The 18,993-nt window shown below is 53.3% G+C and overlaps 1 protein-coding gene across 7 annotated transcripts in view; it reads left to right on the top strand.

Moving 5' to 3' along the window:
* The window catches only part of SORCS2 (sortilin related VPS10 domain containing receptor 2), a 561,689-nt gene that overhangs the window by 432,424 nt on the left and 110,272 nt on the right, over window positions 1–18,993 (top strand). For all 7 annotated transcript variants that reach the window (XM_017539090.2, XM_017539091.2, XM_017539089.2 and 4 more), the window contains exon 4: window positions 15,234–15,398. In XM_017539090.2, the coding sequence (XP_017394579.1) occupies window positions 15,234–15,398 (165 nt within the window). The remainder of the gene's footprint in view (window positions 1–15,233; window positions 15,399–18,993) is intronic.

Below are 18,993 nucleotides of genomic sequence, written 5' to 3'. Positions count from 1 at the left end.
GTGTTCAGGCATGGGGTCCCAGGAGGCTTCATACAGGACGGATGTCCGTTCTTCTGGGCCTGGAAGCGCCAGCACTGATGGTTCTCACGGAAACCAGAGCTTCGGGTCACATTAGCCTCCACGAGCTTACCGAGAGCCCCTGGGAAATTTCCCACTCCAGAGCTCTTTCCCCAGAACTGTAATTAAATCATCCTTCGTCTGTGGTGGGCAGGAGGAGAATGACTTGAGAAAATAGACATGCATCTTTCCCGCCGTGCCTTTGCTCACCTCACCCTCTGCTCACGACGCGCCTGCTCCGGGGTCAGCCCTGCCCAGACCCCAGAGCCATTCCTGGCCACTGAGGAGTGGAGAGGCTAGGACTGACTGATGACCCATGGCATAGGGTTAGAGGACAGATGAAGGACGGAAGATGGCGCTACCTCCCACCCCATCCCTTCCGAGGGACCCTCACCCCTGCGCTGGTGCTCGGGAACCAGGGGCACAGGGGTCTTTCCTGGGTTCTGAAGCCTTCCTCTCCCACTCCCTCCCGGCACCCCACACCCCTCCCTGCATCTGCAGATGTGTGCCCTGGAACACAGATACCCCAATGCTAACAATCCACAGTGCTCAGACACATCAATGCCCTGCCTTTCACCATCAGTGACACTCAGAGACATTGATGCCCCACCTTCCACAATCAATGGTACCTTGGGGAGACACCAATATCCCTGCCTGGCAATTACTGGTACCTGGGGACATCCATTTCCCACCATCGACAGTCAGTGGCACTCAGAGACGCCAGCAGCCCATCTTTGTCCGTCACTGGGGCTTTCATAGCTCACCATGCTTGAGCTGTCAGTGGCTGGCCCATGACTTCTGCAGCACTGTGCCCTCTGGCCTTACTCCTACCTCTTGGACCACTTCTCAGTCTCTTGTCAGCCACGAGGAAGGCAGGAGATCTCCTTGGTTCCCTGCTTTTCCCCCAGTCGCTGAAGGTAGTAGCCGGGGACCTTCTGAACGTGGCATCCAGCCCGGCTCCCTCTGCCTTTTCTACATCTCCTGCGGCCATCTCCTCCTCCCCATCCACGGCTTCCTCGTCCCCTTCCAGCTGGATGGGCCACCTGCCCACCTTGCTGCCTCTGTGGTCTTTCCTCACTTCCCTTCTTGTTCAGTGATGAGGCCTTGCTGGGGAGCGTAACTGCCGCTTACATGCTTCATCGATCCTTGTCTGTTCACTGGACTGTGTGCTCCGTGGAGCCAAACATGACTAGGTTGCTCCTGGCTCCACCCCCAGCCCTGGTTCACACAGGTTCAGCGGATGCAGAAGTCAAGAGGGGGAAGAGCGGCGTGTGTCCCATATCCACCTCCGCAGTGGTGGTCAGGGCTCCACCCCGTGAACCGCTATGTCACTGGGTGGTGACCACCCTCTCTAGGACTCACTTGGGGCCATTCAAGAAGGATAATAATAACAGCTACCTCATCAGTGGTGGCTGAAAATATGAAGAAAGCATATGGTCCAGTGCCCGGCATAAATAAATCCTCTGCACAATTATTTGTTGCCAGTATTGCTGTCTACTCTATGCCCTACAGAAGTTCTTCATTCATGCCAGTTGTGATTGAAGCCAATATCACCTACAGACCTTGAGCGGGGCTTCTCCAGACAGAAGCGTAGCTTCCTCACCCAAATAAGAGGAGGGTACAATGATGGGCCTTTCAGCTCTGTCCTTACTGGAGCCTGTGACACGGAATACCAATGGTCCCTAAATGGATGACCGTGACCTTGGCCATTCAGTGTGGACCTTGACTCGCTTTTTGGCTTCAGACATCAGCTTCATGGGAACGATAAGGAAATGCTAAGAAACCATTAAGAGCAGCTTCTAGTTGAAGCTGATGCAAGATCTTAACCAATTTGACCAGCAGCCACCATGCTATCTTGGCTTCTCATCACAAATATTTGAAGAGAAAGTCTTAGGAGACTCCACGGTTATTTCTGAAAGCTGTCATCTTTGCCCAGGAGGCTGCCAGCATCGCCGCTGAAAAGGCCTAACACAAAGCTACCGAGATACATTCCCTTGCCTTCCACTGTTCAATTAGGGGCCAGATAAATGAACAAATTGTTCACACATCCAACCGTACATAGTTAATGCAACCGTCCTGATAAAAGACAATCTTCTGAAACACCGTCACTCCAGAGAATTAGCCGTCTACGGCGCTCTGCCCAAGCAAACAGACTTTTAGCATTGTCTGCAAAATGTCTTCAGACAGGCAAACAAAACACGATTAAACTGTCTTCACTCCAGAGCCTCGGTGCAAAGCCCCTTAAGAGAACAGAGACCAGCAGTGATCAGGGAGGAGGAAGGAGGATGGCGGGGGTTCTCATCTCACAAATGCTACATGCAAGATGATTCATAAATCAAGGCTACAAAGTATCGACGATGAGTTATGTTTATATGCCTGGAATGTGTTTGCCTTATTTAGTTATTATCGACCAAACCTAAGATTTTCCAAGTCAGCCTTCTGGCCAAAGAGAAAGGGTTTGCCTTGCCATTAAATTTACAAATGTTGTCAAGGATGTTTCTTGGCATTTCAGCAATTGTCAGGCCAGTAATTAAAATGGAACCAGCCCTTTCCTGACAGTCAATTCTGTAATCGTGTTTGAGTGGGTGTTTTACTAAATTACATTGGATGCTTGTCAGCTCAAGTCTCGGTGCAGAGGCAGGAGACGGCTCCGAGGCAGACAGAACTGCATCTCATGCCAGCACGTGGCTCACACGTTGTGTGGTCACAAGTGGGTCACTTCACCACTCCCAGCTTCTGTTTCTTTGTCTATCAAAGACAGACTAGAACGTCTCCCACACGTAGCTGTTGTGAGGATAAAATGAGGCCTTGTGGGGGCAGGTGCCTAGCACAGAGCCAGGCACACGGTCGATGTCTCTCACCCCACTAGAAGGAGTTCAAGTCCAAGCAGAGACAAACCTGGGAGCCAGAAGCCACTGGCACCCATGCCAAGGAGGTGGGCACAGGAGCTGGGTTGCATGGAGATGGTTACAGCAGGTAGCCACAGCAGGGACTGTCCTCTCTTCATGAGCCCTTATGGTCACTCCTGAGTGGATGGAGGGATGGGTGATGGAAAGACGATGGAGGGGTGGGATGAAGGAAGGAGAGAGGAAGAAAGGGAGGGAGGGAAGGAAGAAGTTAGAGAGGCAGGAAAGAGGGAACGGAGAGAGGAGGGAAGAAGGGAGGAAAAGAAAGACAGTTGGATTAAAAGTACTGAGAGACCAGGCACGGCGGCTCACGTCTGCGATCCCAGCACTGTCTGAGGCCAAGGCAGGCAGATTGTTTGGGCCCAAGAGTTCAAGACCAGCCTGGGCAATAGAGGGAGATCCCATCTCTACAAAAAAATTAAACAAAATTAGCCAGACATGGTGGCTCCCGGCTATTTGGAAGGCTGAGGAGGGAGGATGTCTTAAGTCTGGGAGGCAGAGGCCGCAGTGAGCTGAGATCAGACCGCTGCACTCCAGCCTGGGTGACAAAGCAAGACCCTGTCTCTAAAGGAATAAATAAATAAATGAATAAATAAATAAAGTATGGAAAGCTGGCCATTCCTAGAAGACCCAGCAGTAAACCGTAGTGTTTCACAAGTGTCTTCCTGGCAGACTGTCTCAGGCTTTTGCTTACAAACACATTCCTCTTTCATAAAAGTATATTATTTATTGGTTTTTTTCCTAATTACAAATGAAAGACATTCATTTAAAAATAGTGACTTGCGCAAATGTGTTCAGTCATTCCACAGATGTTTCACACTGGGCCATGGGGCACAGACTAAGCAATGTAGCCAGAAATATTCTCCAAAGAAAGAAAAAAGCACCGTCATCTCCTCACCCAGAAACAGTGCTGTTCACCTTGTGGCCTGCTTCACGCCTGTCTCTGCGGATTCGTTCATGTGTATGGACATCCCTTCCTATAGCACTTGCATATATCTGTGTGTGTCATATGTGTGCATGTATTTATGTATGAACGCATGTATGTAAAGACATATGCACATTACTCATTTAATTACCTGATTTTCTCTTGTTCGCGGCACTCACCACCCTCTGAAACAATCATATTCCTGCGTTTGTCTTCCTCCATGTCTTCTGCACTCAGCTGTAAGCCCACGGGAGGGAGGTTTCATCCCGTGCCACCCCGCCCACCCTCCTAGCCCAACAGCTAACAGTCCCTGGTGCTGTCGTATGTGCTGGCTCAGTGAATGAGGAGCTCGCGTCCCCAGTGTGGTGCTATTCCCCCATCATCCTCAGTGAAAATGATTCTCTTGACTTTTGTCCTTTGTAGGATTTTATTTTGTATTCATTCATTTATTTGTTTTTTGAGACTTGGTCTAGCTCTGTAGCGCAGTCCAGCGGCACAATCTCAGCTCAGTACAACCTCTGCCTCCCAGGCTCAAGAGATCCTCCTGCCTCAGCACCGCGACCCCCACCCCCACAAAGTAGCTGGGATGACAGGTGCGTGCCACCATGTCTGGCTAATTTTTCTATACTTGGAGAGACAGGGTTTCACCTTGTTGCCCAGGCTGGTCTCAAACTCCTAGACTCAAGCGATCCACCCACCTCGGCCTCTCAAAATGCTGGGATTACAAGTGTCTGCCACTGCACCCAGACTCTTCGTGGGTTTTTTAAAATTCCCTCCGCTAAGCAGAGGACAGTGGGAGGTGTCCTGCTGAGAATGCCAGGACTTACATATTCCTACACGGGATGGGTGGGTGACACTGCCTGCCCAAGCCCTGGCATCAGTCTGCTTGGCTCCCAACATGTTTCTCAGAATCGTGCATGAAGTCCCACGCTGTGGGGGGTGAATGGGGCCCTTGCCCACCCAGTTGAGCAAATCTCTTTTAGGAACCATGATGCCAACAGGTCTCTCTACTTGGCCCTGCCCCAATTCCTATTTGGCCGAGAGCTTTTATTTGAGAGGCAAAGTTCTTGTTAACTCTTGATGTGCCTCAGTTGGCTGAGGAGCCACGCAAAGTGTCTTAGCAAAATCCCTGGGTCTTGGCAGGGAAGAGGTTAGGCAGTCCCGAGGCCTTGGGCAGGCCGGCGTGAAGGCATGGCCTGGTCCACACAAGAGAAGGTTTCAGATCAGCTTGTGAGACCTTACAGTCCCTCCCCAGTGGATGGATGCATGGAAGGACAGATGGAGGGGTGGGATAAATGAAGGAGGGAAGGAAGAAAGGAAGAAGGGAGGGAGGGAGGGAGGGAGGGAGGGAGGGAGGCAGGCAGGAAAGGGAGAAGAAAAGATAAACAGTTGGTATTTATTTGGTAAAATAGTTCTAGATCCAGGAGTTCACAGGCCTTGGTTAGAAACCACTTTCAGTATCTGGAGGAGGAAGGGGTTTGATACAAGGACGTGGGGACCTCTTTACACAGTAGATGGGAGTGAATGTGACAGAAGCCACTGGAAATAGCAGGAGGTCGGGTATGCCGGAACCTTGAGAAAGCTGCCAGTCCTCAGCTCCTGCTGCACCCAAGCGGGTGGGCCTGGGGAGGGTGCTGGAGACCCTGGCACAGCCCTGGGGAGGGTGCTGGAGACCCTGGCACAGCCCTGGGGAGGATGCTGGAGACCCTGGCACAGCCCTGGGCCTGCCTGCAGCAGGTGCTGGAGAACAAGGCGTCTCCACTTTTGTGCCTGTCAGCACTCATGTGAAGGCAGCTTGGGGTCAGAGTCTAAGGGAGCAGCGTCGGGGGGGTATGTTGTCTCCAGGCTTCCAGGCTCCTGGGCTTCAGGTGGGGCTGAGAAGGGCTGAGACATCAACACACAGAACAGACAGAATAGAACAGACAGAACAGAGCAGAACAGAGCAAGGAAACGCCTCCCTTAAATGTTAAAAGTCTGCCCGACATGAGAGTGAAATACATCCCGTCAGTGTGTTCAGCAGCACTGAACCCATGGCCTGAGCGCTGACTCCGTGCCAGGTGGGGCTCGGGATTCAGCAGTGAACAAGACAACCCTGTCCCCGACCCCTTGACCACGCAGCCTCATGAGGGGATGGGCCAGGAAGGGGACACAATACCACAAAGGGAGGGGGTGGGGGGCTGGGCTTCCTGCAGCTGAAGCAGCAGTTTGGGGCAATGGCAAAGCTGCAGAGAAGGATGGTGGTGATGAGTGCATGGCAGCCTGGATGCCTAGCGCCACTCATCCATGTGCTACTTGGGACATTTTACGTTGTGTCTGTTTTACCACCATGAAAAATAATAATCTAAAAGGATGTTTTCAGAAAAAAGAATGACCTAGAGTCAGGGCCCATTTAGAGGGTGCGCTCAGGAAGGGCCTCTGAGGCGGTGGCCTTGGCGCTGCCCGCTGCGGGTTAGGAGGAGCAGGTCATTTGGAGTTCGCTTCCCTTGCTGTTTTGAAATCTCAAATGTCTCATCTCGGAAAATAAGTGGGTGAGGTGACAGCTGTGTTGATTAGCTTCATTTAATCATTGCATGTTGTGCATCGTGTGTGTATATACACACACATATATCAAAAGAGCACATTGTACCCACACATGTATACAGTTATGATTGGTCCATTAGAAGTAATATTCATACAAATAAAAATAAATTTTTGAAAAGAAGGAGCCAGCTACACACCCTCGGGGAAGGGGCTCTCCAGAGCCAGAACAGAGAGCCAGCCTGAGGCCAGGGTGGCCAGAGCCACGTGAGAGGGACCACGGGTAGGAAAGAAACATGGGTGTGAAAGAAGTCAGAGAGGCTGAGGCAGGCAGGCCCGGCTGAGAGGTGAGGGAGGGAGGAGGTGAGAGTCCGGAGGTGGGAAGGCTGAGCTCTCCCCCTCAGCCTGCCGGGGCCCCTCACTCCTCTTCAGCGGCACCCCCTCCTCACTCCCTACCGGCTGATCTCTGCAGGGTCCCTCTGGTCTCCATCCAAGGCCAGCTCTTTTCCTCACTTCCCACCATGTCTGGGTGAGCTGATCCACAGGACCCTCCCCCAGGAGTCTGTGCATGGAGCTTCCAAATGTCTTTCCCACCGTGCAAACGTCCTCTCCAGCCCAGCCTCACTTATCAAACCCCTCCCCTTCCTCCACCCAGGTGTACCTCAGGAACCTCAGCAGCTCACACTGACCTCAGCTTCGTTTCCCTCACCAGTTCTTCCTCCTGTATCCCCATCTCTGCGAAGCACCGTCAGCTGCCTTTTGACCCAAGCCTGAAACTTAGTGTGCTCTCGTATTTCCCCATTTTATTTATTTCCCAGCAAAGCCTCTGAACTGCAACTCCAAGGTGACCTTGAGTTCTGCTTACTACCTCTCCCCTCCAGTTTCACTACCTCTGCTCAAGGCCAGATCACCAGGTTATCTCACCTGGTTAACCACCACAGCCTCCGCTTCACCCCCAGCCACCGGCATGTCCCCCTGCGCCCTGCCCTGCAGGCTGTCAGAAGTTGGCCAAGGGCATCCGGCAAAGTGAGACCCATTCATATACAGACTGTGAGGGTGTGGTGAGCCTTGGGACCTGGACACAGCCCAGGACTGTTCTAACTCATAATGCATGGGAGCCACGTCTGCAGGGAAGCCTGGGAGTGAGTCTTGAACCCCAGGAGTGCCTGGGAGACTGTGAAGGGCCCCAGCAGGAATGAACCTGCAGACCACCTGTGATTTCTCCAAGAATAGATCTTTCTTTCTAACTGAAGAAAGCAACAAAAAGAATGAAGACCCCTCATAGTTCTATGACACTTGCAAATGGTTTGCCTCATTGGAAACCTCAGCACAGAGGAGATTATTATCTCCGAGTTAAAAGTGAGGAAAGGAACTTGCCCAAGGCCACATCTGAGTCGGACTCTGCATCCTGGGACCTCTGCAGCAATGAGGGTCCCCCGAACATGGCCATCGTGGGGGTGACTTTCTCCTAAATCACCAGCTAGTTGATGGAGTGTGTGCTGAACGTTCAGCGAGCCTCGTGCATTCAGCTGCAGGGGAAGCACCGGGAGGGAGAACGCTTTCTGCCCATTGTGACTCACACAGGCTTGGATGAGACACTCTGGGAAGATTCTAATTTCAGATCCGGGGGTGGAGGCTGCAGTATATTTTCACCTCCACTGTTTGCCTCGCTCAGCGGCAAAGCCAAGTTGTCTGTACCCTGAGCTGGGCCAGGAGTAGACTGGGCAATGGGGTTAGAAATAGAAAGGCAAATCCACGTGACACCAATCCTTGAGGCTAAACTTGGTAAAGCGCAGACGAAAAGCAGCCTCCCCGGGACAGAGATTTGTGAATGGAAACCAGAGGTCTGCAGAGCCGAGTGTGGGCCAGAGCTCCAGCAGGGGCCACAAGTGCTTTCTGGATGCTGTTTGTTTTCCTTTTTTTTTTTTAACTTGGAGACTTGAGATTGGGGTATGATGAGCTTTGCTGCCAGGCAGACTGGGACGTTGGCACCACCTTTTGGAGGAGCTGGGTTGGAAGCCCTGCAGCAGGAAAATAGCGCGGGCCAGGGAAGGGGGCTCAGCAGCGTCCTGCAGGCCAGGGCAGGGCCGTAGCCGGCTCCTGCAGGGCTGGATCACAGGGGTGGTTCTGACACGCTGGTTCACGCAAGAGGCCAGCTGGGATGCAGGCCAGGGAGGCCGGGAGGTATAGACTCATTGTGAAGAGCCGGAGAGGGGCGTCCAGGCCTCCACTTCAGATGGATCTCCTGGCCTGGCAGGGAGGGGATGGCAGGGCCAGCTCAGTGTCTCCCAGGGCCTGCCTTTGGTCTCTCTGGGGCATCTTTTTGCAGAGTCAACTCTGGCCCACCCCATGTGAGCTGTGTCATCTGCAGAAACGCTCCTGATGGGTGGCAACTCCTCCACTTTGGTCCAGGCTGGGTAAGGGGCCCTCCCTGCTCAGGGCTGCCCTGATGAGTACACCTCTCAGACCTACTCGGTGATCTTCCTGTCTGCTGTGACCCCCCAGGGGGGCAGGAATCCCATGGATTTCAGCTCCCAGCCCGGGGATCTGCACATATGGGCTGAATGAGTCAGTCAGCCCCTCCAGAATGGGCTGAGGGGCCGAGAGGGAAGAAGGAATAGGACCCCCTCCCTCCCAGCCTCACCTTCCCTCTTCACAGGGTAGGAAATCCATCTCGAAAGCCCTGGACAGACCTGCCCTGCAGATTTCTGGAAGCCACTGCCAGTTTTGGGGGGCAGGAGGGATCTCTCTAGACTCTTCCAAGCCTGTGTCGCTGGGATGCAGTGCCGGCCAGCTGCCTTCTGGGCAGGTGCAAGTAAGGGTACCGTTGACCGCAGTGTTTGTAGAGGTGACACAGACGTCAGCGGAAAGGCTGTGCATCTACCACGGGGAAGACAGGCTCTCTGGCCTGTTTTCCCATCTGAGAAATGGGGATAGTCGCACCCACCTAGCAGGTATGCTGTGAGTATTTAACAAAATAGAGGACTCCCTGACCTTGTATCTGCCCCGACCATGTGCAGGGCCCCATGCACTGTGCGCCCATTTCTCAGACTCCCACTTCAAATCGCTGGCTGTTAGTCAATTGAATCTGCCAAGCATTTCTCTTCACCGTATTTTAGAATGTCGCCTCTGATTCCAAAAACCCAGCCTCCTGGGCCCCCAGAACCCAGTGCAGGTACATATGTCTCCCCCAGAATAGTAAGCGGTAAAAATACACCCTTTAAAATAGAGGCTGGTTCCCGATTTGGAGGAGCAACTGCCAGCTCCGCCTGGCACGGTGCTAATTGATTTGTTTTCTTTGCTCCAATAATCCCTTCCTGTCAGCACTTTCCTCTCCCTATCTTTCCCGGCTCACCGACTCTGCACCAAAAATAGCCGGGCCCAGATGGCCGGGACCCAGGTTGGAGTCACTTCCCCAAGCTCTTCTCCTCTCACCTCCGTGGCACCACCTGCAGAGCCTGGGCCGAATGGAGGGTGCAGACTGTGCAAAAAGGGGCTGTGATGGAGAAGTGAGCCCTGCACCCAGAGCCCCCACAGGCTGTGTGTGAATAACGCCGAAGCCCATTCATTGGGACCACAGTCCTGGGGAAATGGCAGTGAAGAAGACATGAGCACTGCCAGGCTGGGAGGCTGGCCACAGAAACGGACCCACCAGGATGACACCAGGGCCACCAGGCTGTAGCCTATGTGTGCACAAGATGCTGGAGGGGGCAGAGGAAGGAGTGGAATAACTCCCAATCATAGAGGGCTTCTTGGAAGAGGTGACCTTTGAAATGAGCCTTGCAGAACAGGGTGCTCGATGAGCAGATAACAGGGGGAAGAGCATCCCAGCATCAAAACAGGCTCATATATATGAATGAGAAACATTCAGGTTTGTTGAGGTTGTTCAGAAAATTTGGAAGAAGCTATTTTGATCTGATCACACGTAGATTTTATGTCACTTTGAAAATTGAAGGTTTGGCTATGAGTCACCAGTGGCAGGGGTGGGGTGTCTTGGTCCCACCATGCATTCCACCCAGAGGGAATAGTACACGCGCAGGTGGTCATCGGGATGCAAACGGCCTCCACCAACTGAAGGCACACAAGGAGTTTGCCATGGCTGTGATGCCAGGAGCCTGGGGGGTGGGAGGTGAGGCTGGAGGAGAGGCAGGGCAGGGACCCCAGCCTGCTTGCCTTGAGGGTCATGCTGTCTTCTCTGCCTGAAGCCCCGTCCCCCAGATCTACCAGTCAATTTTCCATCCATTCTTCAAGGCTCATCTGGGTGTCACCACTTCCAGGAAGCCCTCCTACCTGCCTTTGTACCTGCCCAGCACCTGGGTGCTATTTTGCCTCTTCTGTGCTCCCGCAGAGTCCTGTGTTTACCTAAATTCTTGCTTGGACCATGTGGTTTTGCAATGTAGAAGAATGAATGAATGAATGAATGAATGAACGAACAAGCCTTCATTCATGTGCAAAACTTTAAGTGGTGAAGACGAATAGGTGGAGGAGTTTTTTCTATGAGTTTTGCTCTCCAGGCTACTTAAATGTTCATATTGTTTTCCTCCCAAACCTGAAAAGCAAACAAACAATTCCCTTAGGACTTCGCAGACTGAGTGGGCATCATTCATTCGCTTGTTCCTGCATGCATTCATTCACTTGTCCATCAGGCAGGAGTCACGGCCACCTCCGTGTCAGCCCTGTGTTTTCTCAAGGTACAAAAATGGCACGTAGGCCAATTAGGAGGGCGGACACATAGTTGCCTGGTTAGAACATTTGGAAAACTGTATCACGGGGAAAGTGCTTTAATGAGGGGAATTTGGGCTTCCCTGAGCAAATGGCATAGATGGAGCCAGATGTGTGGGTCAAAGTTTAATGGCTGATGCATGAGCCTGAGGACTTATCCGGGGAACCCACGTGCAGTGTGTGCAGAACCTTGGGAGGGTCAAGCCGGGCACCGTGGCTCATGCCTATCATCCCAGCACTTTGGGAGGCCAAGACAGCTGAATAGCCTAAGGTCAGGAGTTTGAGACCAGCCTGGGCAACATGGTGAAACCCTGTCTCTACTAAAAATGCAAAAATTAGCCAGGTGTGTTGGTGGGTAGCTGTAATCCCAGCTACTCAGGAGGCTGAGGCAAGAGAATTGCTTGAACCTGGGAGGTGGAGGCTGCAGTGAGCTGAGATCGCACCACTGCACTCCAGCCTGGGCAACAAAGTGAGACTCTGTTTCAAAAAAAACATAAGAATAAGAAGAAGAACCTTGGGAAGGAGAAGGATGATGGGGGCATGCCACAGGGACGCAAGGCGCAGCTGATGGGGCTCCCCGGGGCCAGAGCTGGAGCTACTTGAGCAACAAAATTTCAGAACAGTCTCCAATTACAACTACAGTGTCAAATATTCACGAGCTCACAGTAATACAAATACATGATTGAATGAGTAAATCAGAGGGGAAGAGACAAACCTCTCCCACGCTAAAGAATTCCAAATTGTCGATGTGGCTCTTCCATGCTCGCGGTGGGGGGTAACTTCCACCTCTCAAGCGTGGACTGCGCGTGGTGACTTCCTTCCTAGAGGACGGTGTGGAAAGGAGAAGAGTGTGGCTCCACCAGGGAGAGCCTGACACACAGGACCCAGGCTGGGAAGAGAGGCGCCATCAGTGGCGAGTCTGCTGATGGCCAGGCCCAGCGTGAGGCATCTCACTCATCCCTGCGGCCCCCTCCCAAGAACCCCCAACCCCAGCTGATGCCCAGAAAAACATCAGACAAACCCACATTGAGAGACATCCTCCAGTGTGCCTGGCCAGCCCTCCTCCGAGCTCGAAAGGTCGTCCGGCACAAGGAAAGTCCCCAGACTGTCCCAGCTTAAGATGAGCTGGGGTGTCCTGGTGGTGTCCTGGAACAGGAAAAAGGAATTCTGAGGAATCTGGACAGAGTGTGGTATTTGGAGAACATGGACGTGCCAATGCTGGCGTTCTCGTGTGGTGCATGTCCCAGGCTGATGCAAGGTGCTAATAACAAGGGAGCAGGGTGTGGCGTAGACAGGAACCGTGAGGCTCAGCTAAAATGCCCCGTCCTGCGTGGGGGCACCCTGCAGAGCGTGGCAGATAACAGGGCTCTGGAATCAGATACTCAGCTCCCGACCTCGGCTGCGTCCTGACCGTCCGTGTGACCTCCCTGTGCCTCATGGTCCCCATCCAGAGGGAACTCCCTGGGCTATCTGCAACTTTTCTGTAAATCTGAAACTATTCTATCAAAGTAAAAAAGTAAAGTCCTGCTAGCTCCGCCACTTCAGACCAATCGCTCTTACGTCCGGCCAAGCTGCCTTCCGTTCTTTTTTCTGGGCATCTCCCCTTGATAAAGTCATACCTACTTCTCCAGTCGCTTGTCACCAACAGAGTTGTAACAGACGGCTTTCCCGTTGTGTCCGTGTGGTGTGTGCAGTAGGGTGCTTCCTTGCCATTTTGCACCATCTTTTCATTCGTGAGCACAGAAGCTCCCCAGCGGTTACGTGTTCTTTGCCAACATTATGATGTAATGGAACGTACCCCCAACCAGCCCTCAGCTCCTCCTCGTAAGTTTTCCTATGGATAAGCCACCCCAAGAGGCACAGCTCTGAGCATACACCACGTCCCCATTTCAGGGACGAAAGTCGTCCAAGGAATCGCTCTCCACGGAGGCCACGTCGTTCTCTGTCAGGCCCTGGTGTGCTGGGAGGGCAGGGTTTTGTGCTGATGGAGATTAATGACCTTAGCTGGGAAGCTGATGAAGCTTTCCCTGGAAGGAATCTATGGAATCACCGTTCATTCACTTAAAGGCACGTGCTGCGTGCAGCCTATTGATTTTTGCTCCGTGAGCTTAATTGTCTTCTGGAGATACTTTGCGGTCTGGGAAGGCCACCATAGCCGCCTCGTGCCATTGCCCACTGTCCTTCCCAGGAAAGCTGTGCTCATCTTTGGCAGGACTGGTCCCACCCAGCCCAGCGTGAGGCCCAGCTTCAATGCCCCACCCTACATGGGCGCACCCTGCAGCATGTGGTTAAGGACAGGGCTGTGTAGTCAAACGCTTGACTCCAGAGGGAGACCTCCTTTGGGACTTGCTTTGGGTCCCCTGTTAGGACGAGAACCATGTCCAGGACAGCCACAGCTGTTCTCCTGCCTCACCCCGATCCCTGCAGGCCCCAATGCCTGTGTAGGCCAGGACTCCACATGTTTGTTGAATGAGGGAATGAATGAATAGACACTGCATGCTTGCAGGGTTGGAGCGAGGGGTGCACACTGAGTCTCTGGGTAACCTGGTTCAAATTCCATGGCTGTGTGACGTCAGGTAAGTTTTATCTGCTGCCTTGCCTGCCAATTGCAAAACAAAGTGGACCCAGGGCCCCCATGAGTGTCTGGGGCTCTGTCATTCCTAATGTAGAGATGCGACATCCCGAATCTCACCAAGCCACCAAATCCAGCCGGGATAAGGGGATCTCCTCCTAAATGACCTACCCCTGTGTGGCCCCTTTGAAAACCTAAACGAGGCCACCCCCTCCCTTCCTCCCACCTCCCTGGAGACCTTCTGCCCCACATAGCAGAAGCTCTTGGGTGTGTTTGCTGGGGCTGCCGTGGCAAAGACCCACACACGTGGGGGCTGAAAATAGCAGCCATGTATCCCCTCACAGTCTGGAGGCTGGGAGTCCAACATGTCGGCCGGGCCGGTTCCTTCTAGGGGCTCAGAGGGACTCTCCTTTCTGTACCACTCCCAGGTTTCTGTGCCACTGGCAATTCACAGCCGCGGTGACCTCAGATGCGTCCCCCATCTCTGCCTCTGCCTGTGTGTCGCCTTCTCTCTGCATCCCCACCTTCCCTCTCCTTATAAGGACACCAGTCATTGAATGTAGGGTCTACCCCACATCCAGGTGGCTTCATCCTGAGATGCTTAGCCACATCTCCAAAGACCCTATTTCCAAGTGAGATCACAGTCACAGGTACGGGGGGTAGGGATGTTGACGAATCTTTCTGTACCTCTGTCTGAGGCCTGGCGGGCCTGACCCCTGGCTGCTGCTGCAGCCCCATGTCTGCCTCCCCTCTCCATCCCTACATCAGCCCCTCGGGCCTGCCTCTGAGTTCCCCGGGGACCCCTGCTCAGCGTTCCCCTCTGCTGGAGGTGGTGGGCCCCACCCAGTCACTCCCTCCCCATCTATCCTGGTCCTGCTTTGGAGCAGCTGTCCCTGAAACAGAGCTGTAGACAGGGTCCCTGAGTGTCCACCTGCCTTGGCTCTCTGGAATGGATTCATATTCGGGGCAGAGGCCATGAACCCTGCATTTACAGTGGAGCCTCAGCATCCAGAACAGTGCCCTGCACTCCATGAATGAATGAATGGCTATGATTAGCACTGAGCTGGCTGGGTTTGGGTGGGACCTACCATTTCTGTGGTACCCTCTCTCTGATGTGTGGGGGAGCCCAGCCCAGGCACTTATGAATGAATTAGTGAATGAATGAATGCATGAATGTATGGCTACAGTTAGGCTGAGCCGGCTGAGTTGGGAGTAGACCTGCCATTTCTAGGCACCCCTCCCTGGTGTGTGAAACCAGGCCCAGACACCCCATGAATGAATAGATGAATGAGTGAATGAATGTCTGTGATTGGCACTGAGCCGGCCAGGTTGGGGGTGGACCTGCCATTTCTTGACATCTCCTCCCTGGTGGCAGGGGTGAGGGCCAGCCCAGGCACCCCGTGAATGGATGGCTACAGTTAGGCTGAGCCCGCCAGGCTGGGGATGGGCTGCCACTTCTGGGCACTCTTCCCTGGTGTCAGTGGTTGGGGGAGGCACACCCTGCCCAGGCCTCACAACCCCCTTTGTGTTTCAGGTCATCCTTGTCAGCTCCTCACTCAGTGACCGGGACCAGAGCCTATTCCTCAGCGCGGACGAAGGCGCCACCTTTCAGAAGCAGCCCATTCCCTTCTTCGTGGAAACTCTGATTTTCCATCCCAAGGAGGAAGACAAGATCCTCGCCTACACAAAGGAGAGCAAGGTAAGATGTGCGGGTGCCCCTCGCGTGGTCTGTGGGGCTAGGGTCCGCTCCGCCCGCTTGGAGCACATGTGACCCGGAGCCTCTGGGCTGGTTGAGGAGGAGCCTCCCGGGGCTGCCGGCTGGGACGCTGGACCATCGTCCTCCTTGGTGCAAGCTTGAGGGACCTCGCCTGCTTGGCTGTGCCGTGGGAGCTGAATGAAGTGGTGGTGGGCGGAGCACGGGGCTCAGGGGTTGGAGAGGAGCCAGTGAGTGGCAGGTGATGAGGATCATGCCCGTCGCCATCCCTCTCTGCCCGCCAGCCACAAGGCCTTTCTGCACTTCTGGAACATTTCCCACACCCTCACCAGGCCTCACGGGGCCTTTCCCTTAGCCCGGAATGCTCTTCTACCCTCACCAAGGGTGGTGGCTGTTCTTCAGACCCCAAATCAGCATCCCTTCCTCTGGGAGCTGTGTCCATGGGGCTCAGCAGAGAACTGAGGCCCTGTCCCCGGGAGAGTGGAAGAGCGGGGGGCCAGCCTGGTGGGGAGCACTGGGCTGCATCTGTGGGGGGTACCCACCTGGGTTCTGAGGCTGGGAGGGCTTTGTTCCTTCCTTACAGCCGTGGGAACAAATGGCCACAGGCTGCTGGCTTAGAGCAACAGAAACTTACTCTCTCACAGTTCTGGAGGCCCACAGTCCAAAACCAGCGTCGCTGGGGTGATCAAGGTGTCAGCGGGGTACGCTCCCCTGGGCTCTAGGGAGGAGTCCGACCTGCCTCTTCCAGCTGTCCGCAGCTGCCAGTATCTCCTTCAGGGCGGCCTCACACCTCCCTCTGCCCCATCTCCACACTGCCTACTGCGTGAGTGTGTGCGTGCGTGTGTGAGTGCATGGGTGTGCCATTGTGAGTGGGTGAGTGTGAATGGGTATGTGTGGTGGGTGTGAACATGTGTGTAGGTGGGTGTGAAGGTGTCGGTTTGTAGGTGGTGGGAGTTAGTGTAAATGTGTGTGACTGTGGGTGAATGTGTGTGAATGTGTGAATGTGAATGTGTTTGAATGTGAATGTGTGTATATGTGTATGTGAGGTGTGGATATGAATGTGTGTTCACATATGTGTTCATGGGTGTGGGTGTGAGACTGAGTGTGAATGTGTGTATGAGTGTATGTGGCTGTGGGTGTGAAAGTGTGAGTGGGTATGTGTGTGGGTGAGGTTGTGTTTGAGTGTGAGAGCATGGGTGTGAGGGTGTATTTGAGTGTGTCAATGTGAGTGTGTGGGTATGAGGGTGATTGTGTGAATGAAAGTGTATGTGAAGGTGTGGGTGTGTGCATGAAAGTGTGAATTTGTGGGTATGTGGGTGTGTCTGAGTGTGAGAGTGTGTGAGTGTGGGTGTGAGTGTGAATGTGTGTATGTGGGTGTGGGTGTGAAAGTATGTGAGTGTGGGTATGTATGTGGGTGAAGTTGTTTGTGAGAGCGTGGGTGTGAGGGTGTATTTGAGTGTGAGAATGTGTGTGGACATAAGAGGGTGATTGTGTTCATGAAAGTGTATGTGAGGGTGTGAGTGTGTGGGTGTGTTTGAGTGTGAGAATGTGTGCATGTGAGTGTGGCTGTGAGCATGTATGAGTGTGAAAATGCATGTGAGTGTATGGGGGCGTGGATGGGTGTGTGCATGTGTGAGAGCCTGCCAGTGTGTGGGTATTTGCAAGTGTGAAACTGTATGTTAGCATGTCAAGGTGTGGGTATGTGTGAGTGTGACAGCCTATTCGAGCATGTGTGGGTATTTGTAGGAGTGTACATGAGTGTGTGTGGGTGAGAGCCTGTGTGAGCATGTGTGGGTGTTTGTGTGAGTGTGCATGAGTGTGTGGGTGAGTGCATGTGTGAGCATGTGTGTGTGTGTGTGTGTGTGTGTGTGTGTGTGTGAATCTCCCTCTGCCCCTGCTTTCTGTAAGGACTCAGGGGATTTTGTTTGGGGCCCATGCAGATAGCCTGGGTGATCTTCACATCTGGAGACCTCAACGATCCCATCTGCAGGCTCCCTTCCTGCCCTGTGAGGTAGTGGCTACAGGTTCCAAGGATTAGGACATGGATACCTTTTGGGGGCCACTCTGAACCTAGCACCTCTGTCCAATAGGACGTGTGGGCTCCACAGTTGCGGGAAGGGTTCCAGTAGGAGGCCTGGCTCTGGGTAGAACAACTGAGCCAAACTGGGCTGAACAGTCGGGTAACAAGAGGAATAGCACATGCCTGTCTCTCTCCAGTGCACTGAGGCTTCCCACAGGCTGACTCCAACCAGAGGCTAGAGGAAGAAGGTCAGTCTCAGGACCAGCAAGGGGTGGATCTGTCTACATAGGTCAGCTCCCAGGGTCAGAGAAGGGTTGGAAAGAGCCAGCATGAACCTGGAGGGCAAACAGAAGCTGCCCACATCAGCAGCCTTCCCTGTGCACCCTAGGCCACGTGGGCCCCAGCATTTTACACTCTTCTGTGCTCCTGTACTTCTCTTTCTCAACACTGATCACCATGGGTATCTGTTAGTCCATATCCACATTGCTGTAAGGAACTACCTGAGACTGATTTACAAAGAAAGAGGTTTAATTGACTCAAAGCTCTGCATGGGTGGGGAGGCCTCAGGAAACTTAATCATGGTGGAAGGGGAAGGGGAAGCAGGCATCATCTTCACCAGACATCAGGAGAGAGAGAGCACAGGTTGGGAACTCAAAAATACTTTTAAACCATCAGATCTCATGAGAAGTCACTCACTATCGAACAGCGTGGGGGAAACTGCCCCTGTGAGCCAATCACCTCCCACCAGGTTCCTCCTTCCATGCGTGGGGATTACAATTTGAGATGAGATTTGGGTGGGACACAGAGCCAAACCATGTCAGGCAACTATATATTTGTGCAATCATTTGATTATTGTCTATACCCAATATACACACTTGGGGCAAGCTCCTTGAAGGCAGGGAAGGTGTCTGGTCTTTTTCACCATTTTAATCTAAATTGTCTGGCTGAAAATATTAGTTGAATGAATAGATTGAGGATGGGTGGGTAGATGGATGGATGGGTAAGGAGGGATGGACACATGAATGAATGGATAGTTGTATAGATGATGGATGGATGGATGAATGGATGGATGGGGATGGATGGGTGGGTGGATAGATGGATGGATGGGTGGATGGGGTTGGATGGTGGATGGATGTAGGGTGGGTGGATGGATGGATGGGTGGATGAGTGGATGGGGATGGATAGTGGATGGGTGTAGGGTGGGTGGGTGGATGGGGTTGGATGGTGGATGGGTGTAGGATGGGTGGATGAATGGATGGATGGGTGGGTGGATAGATGGATGGGTGGTGGATGGTGGATGGGTGGATGGTGGATGGATGTAGGGTGGATGGATAGATGGATGGATGGATGGTGGATGGTGGATGGATGGATGGTGGATGGATGTAGGGTGGATGGATGATAGATGGATGGATGGGTGGATGGGGATGGATGGGTGGATGGGTGGATGGGTGGATGGTGGATGGATGGATGGTGGATGGTGGATGGATGGATGGTGGATGGATGTAGGGTGGGTGGATGATGGATGGATGGGTGGATGGGGATGGATGAGTGGATGGTGGA

This window comes from Cebus imitator, unplaced genomic scaffold, assembly GCF_001604975.1.
Source record: "Cebus imitator isolate Cc_AM_T3 unplaced genomic scaffold, Cebus_imitator-1.0 Scaffold117, whole genome shotgun sequence".
Lineage (NCBI taxonomy): Eukaryota > Metazoa > Chordata > Mammalia > Primates > Cebidae > Cebus > Cebus imitator.
Note: the sequence above shows the minus strand (reverse complement) of the source record. Positions and strands in the feature narration are given on the sequence as shown.